At 50.4% G+C, this 4,907-nt stretch overlaps 1 protein-coding gene across 1 annotated transcript; it reads right to left on the bottom strand.

The window, feature by feature from the left end:
• Nucleotides 1-394: 394 nt before the first annotated feature.
• Tob1 (transducer of ERBB2, 1) lies at nucleotides 395-4,436 on the bottom strand. The gene is made up of 2 exons (XM_005350547.2): nucleotides 4,118-4,436; nucleotides 395-2,323 (listed from the first exon to the last, which is right to left on the bottom strand). Exon 2 carries the CDS (start codon nucleotides 2,177-2,179, stop codon nucleotides 1,151-1,153), a length of 1,029 nt encoding a protein of 342 aa, XP_005350604.1. The 5' UTR covers nucleotides 2,180-2,323; nucleotides 4,118-4,436; the 3' UTR covers nucleotides 395-1,150.
• Nucleotides 4,437-4,907: the final 471 nt, after the last annotated feature.

Below are 4,907 nucleotides of genomic sequence, written 5' to 3'. Positions count from 1 at the left end.
CTGACACTGGATGAAAGTGTGAGGAAGTCTACCTTGTGTAGGGTTTGATTTTTTTAAAAGGGTCTCATGTAGCCCAGGGTAGCCTTAAACTATGTATCCAAGGATGATCTTGAACTTTTGATCCTCCCACCACTACCCTGAAGGCTGGGAGTAGAGGCATGCATGTACCACTTACTGGATGCTGGGGATCAAACAAATGGCTTCTGCATGCTAGGCAAATGCCCTACCAAGCTACACCCCAGCTCTGGCAAAGCTGTGTGATCCATCAGCAGAGCCCCAGCCTTCCACTATTCCTGTGACTCAAGTCAGATCTTCCTTCTTCGTGAGCATGTATGATCTAACTCCAGCCATATACTTCTAGCAAAGGTTTAAAACAAAGACCATGCGACAGGCATTTTTAATTTTAAAGAATTTTAATACAAACTTAATATAAACTATTTCAGTCCCTCTTAACATGTAAGACACTGACTCAAAATACTTTTATACCGTTTTTCAAGTATTGCACAATATAGGTACAAAATTAATATTTACGATTACATTTTCTTCCATAATATATAGCAAAAATCTTTAAACCTTTAACAGAAAATACATTTTTTTGAAAAAGCAAATATTCGTACATTTTAATTCCACCACTAAAGGAATATCCTGTACACAATTTCAGAATAGTTGATGTCTTTAAGATGAATATTTTACAATTTCAGTAAAAAAAATACAACATGGAGCTGCTGTCACAGATCACTGTAGTAAAAAGATAGAAATGCGGTACCGTGTCGTAGAAACAATATATATATCCTCTGATAGTTTACAAACTGTACTAAATTAAATTATACAATTAGAAAAGACCAATAAACCCACTTATTAGTGCCAATTTTTTATATAAAAAAATCAGCCATGTCCTTGCTATATCTTAAATACTGTAAGAGGCAATATCTGAGAGTATACTTTAAAATATACAGTCAGTATAAAATAACTTTGTGCTTGGTTGGCAAATGAAAAATGATGCATGTTTTATTTTGTAACCAAGCTTGAATGTATCCTTACTATAAGCTTTAAAAAAAATCTCAAGGAGGCAAAAAAAAAAAATTCCCCCTTGGGCCGATGCATTTTAACTTGTACGATACATGTTCTCTCTTCTGGTTTTTTTTTTTTTTTAGTTAGCCATAACAGGCTGGAATTGCTGGTTAGAATACTGCATGTTATTTAAGCTAAAATTCAAGCCATCTACAAAAGACTTCTCGTTGAGGCCTCCATAGGCCGCAAACACATCAAAGGCATTACTGTACTGGAGAGGACTGAGGTTAAGGGGGCTGTCACCTGGGAACATTCCATTGGTACTACTACCTTGACCCTGCATATTAGGAAAAATAAATTCCTTGGCATTGGGGGAAAGAGCAGAGGTTTGCTGCTGCTGCTGTGGAGGTGGGGGTGGAGGTGGCGGCTGGGCTGGCTGCTGCTGCGGTGGCTGCTGCTGGTTGCCCAGGCCCAGCCCATACAGAGAGTGCATGGAGGAAGAGATGGCTTTCTGCTTCAGGAGCTCGTTCACATTCAGGCCGAGGTTGATTGGAGAAGTGCGCGCTACCTTGCTGCTACGCCCGCTATTCTTCATTTTGGTAGAGCAGAACTTGGTGGCAGCAAAAGTGGCAGTGGTAAAGGTTAAAGGCTGAGTAGACCGGGGCATGAAGGTGGGGCTGACAGCCGCAGAGTGACCGAAGGGAGGCGAGGGCGAGCTGGACACCGAGGAGGCAGGGTCACTTATGGGCATGAAAACCTGGGCCTCTGGGTTAAAGCTGTTTTTGATCTCCTTGTCCAGCTCACATCCATTTTCACTACTGTCATCCACGTAGAGCACCTTCACTGGTCCCTTCTCACCAATTTGGTAGGACACCTCAAACGGGTCGATCCAAACGCTAAGATCCTGTGGCAGATTGCCACGAACATCATCGATGTCCAAACCACTCTCTTTGGACGCTTGTTCGATCACGGGGTCCACTTTCTCCCCTACGTGTATACATCTAAACCCTGATCCTTTGTATGGCTTTTCCGGATACCAATGCCCTTCATACTTCTTCTTAAGAAGTCTTTCAAGCTCTTCACCAAAAATGTTGACACGTCTCCTGGGAAGCTTATTGTACAAGTACGAAATAATAAAATTTAGTGCTACTTGGATTTCAAGCTGCATAGCTGCGTTGCCACAAAAGTTAGGTTTGTTTCAACTCCTCCACCAGAAAAATAAAATTTTTAAAAATCAGTTTGTGGCAGAGAAACAAATTCTCATTCAAAGTGCTGGTATTAGATTATTCTTCAACCTTTCGTGATCTTGTTCCTTTAAGAAAACAAAACAAAAGCAAACACATCCAAATAAGATTAATGTAGTCGCTCCAAAGCTTTTTACCCAAAGCAATTTCACTTTTGAAAATGTCTACTAGGCTAGAAAGCCTGGAAAATACCACTACAAAATAAAAGAACAGACAATAAAAAAAATCACTAAGATTCGTTAACAGATTTACAGGTAAAATAGCATTTTCATCTATTACATACCGTTCTCCAGCAGAACTTAAGGCAACTCCAGATTATGTATCCTTTCTTTACCTCAAGCGTCAGTGTTTACTAGGAGCTGTATACTGAATTCACCCACCCACATACACACTCCACTTTTAGAAGTTGGTCATTAGTTTCCTTGCTGTTCACCATTTTAGAAATGACTCTTGTATTTTAGTTCATTTTGGAAACTACATTTAAATCTGTTCTGTTAAATATTTGGGAATGTTATAAATTACAAAAATTATTTCCAATTTTCAAAGTACACGATGCTAAAATGAAAGGTACTAAATGAACTGTCACCTTGGTAAAGGATAGAAACCAAATTATCTCCTATAGTTTTAACCATGGCAAGGGCACACACATACCTGCTCTTTCCAGAGCCTTTTTCTTTTTATTGTGTACTGTCCCCCCACACCCCTAATTCTGAAATTCCTCTCAGCTGCAAGAAAAACAAGCTGCTTAAAACTCAAAGATCTGTTGAAAGGGCAGGGTTCCTCAGTTTTATTCTAACTTAAACAAAAACAAACAAACAAAAAAAAAAAAACTTCTTTCCCTCTCTGGATAAAACAACAGCCCCTAGAGAGGCTCCTACGGTAAGGTCGACCTTTAAACGTTTGCTGGGTCAGCACTGGGTGGGGATGAGAAAAGATCAAGGACAAACAGAAGTATTTCCAAGGGAGAGCTATTCGTACACCGAGGTTGATCAAAAAGGGCATTTAAAACAATCAAGCTGGCGTTAATCCGTCTGTTCCATTTTCCATATTCTTGGTTTGACAAAGGGCAAAGAATCTTTCGTGTGGCCCCCAAACTACACTTTCCAAGCTGAAAGCCGAGCACCGACAGGGAGAGCAGATTCAGCTGGATTGCTTAAAGGTGCAGGCGAGCCCAGCCAGGCTTGGGTGAAAGGTAGTTTTTAAAGCAACGCCTTAAGACAAGACTGAAGAATTACATAAACAGCCAGTTGGGTCTCATTAGATTTCTGCTCACAGCGCCGGGAGCCCGAGCGCTACGGCAGCAGAAACAGCCAGAGGAGGTGGAGGAGGAGGAAGCCTACTAGCCTTGCTCGGGGAGGAGCAGCTCGGCCCCGGGAAATGGAGAGCAGGCTCTCCGGCGGCCGCCCCGGGAACGCGGCCCCCGGCACCGGCAGGTCTCGGCGCGGGCCGCCCGGCCCTCCCCTCCCCCGCCGTAACCTGACCCCCCCCCCCCCCCCCCCGCGCCCCCGGGCCCGCCCGCCCCCCCCCCCCCCCGCCGTAACCTGACCCTGCCGTCCCCCCCACCCCCCGCTCCGCTCCCCGCTCCGCTCCCCGCTCGAGGCTCCTGGGACCCGGCCAGCATCCCAGAGCACCGGTCCCGGCCCGATCCCAGTACTCCGGGCACCCCCTCCCCCGTGCCCGGGCGCCGCTCCCCACCCCGGGTGTTCCCTCCTCCGGGCCGCCCGCCGGCCGCCGAGCCTCGGGGCCGGGCTTCCCGGAGCCACTCCATTCCCTCGGGTCCCCGCGGCTGTCCCTCGGCACCCGGGCTCGCAGGGCGCTGCAGCCCCTCCCTCGGCCCGTAGCCGCCGCCCCGCCGTACTTACAGGCTGTTCCGGGGCTGCGGCCGCCGCCGAGCCGCGGCTGGGCGGGGGAGAAGGGGCGGCGGACGGGCGGGGGAGCGGGTGGTTCGGGAGCGGTGAGGCGGCCGGGTGCAAGACGTCGCCACCGCCGGACGCGCGACGGACGCTTCGGGCGGGCCCGTGAGCTCGCTGCTCTGGCTCTGGGGTGGAGGGGGACGACAGGCTCAGACGAGCGCGCTCGCTTCTCCACACAGCCCGGCGGCCCGGCCCTGCGTCCCCGTACAGCGCCTTCCGCGCGCCGGGCCAGAGCTTCGCTCCTTCTGCCGCGGCGCGCGCCCCGCCTCTCGTTTTATAGCCTCCTCCCTACCCCCAGCCTCCGCGGGGGTGCGCGCCGCTCGCGTCACAGTCCCGCCCTCCCCACCCCTCACCCCCGGGCCGCGCCGACTCCGCCCCTGCCCTGCCCCCCGACGCCATTGGCCAAGTCCCGCCTGCCCACGTCCCGACGGCCGCCGATGGATGGCCACGCCCCCTGGGCACCGTTACGGCCAATGAGCCGACAATCCCGAGAGGCTGGGGGCGGGGTTAAGAGAGACCTTGGGACGGGATTGGAGGAGGGCTGTAGGGGTGGGGCGGCTGGACGGCGGGGCCTGAGCGGGGGAGGGGAGCGGAGCAGGTGGCAGCGCGGCGGGGGCCGGCCGCGAGGAGAGGCCGAGGCTTGGGGAGAGGAGGGAAGGCAGAACACGGAAAAGGCTGCTTCCGAGTGAGACCGTGGCCGAGGAAAACCCCACTCGTAGGCGAGCTGTGCTTGGGTCTC

The sequence above is a fragment of the Microtus ochrogaster genome, chromosome 7, assembly GCF_000317375.1.
Source record: "Microtus ochrogaster isolate Prairie Vole_2 chromosome 7, MicOch1.0, whole genome shotgun sequence".
In the NCBI taxonomy this organism is placed as follows: domain Eukaryota; kingdom Metazoa; phylum Chordata; class Mammalia; order Rodentia; family Cricetidae; genus Microtus; species Microtus ochrogaster.
This window is presented reverse-complemented; position numbering and strand designations above follow the sequence as displayed.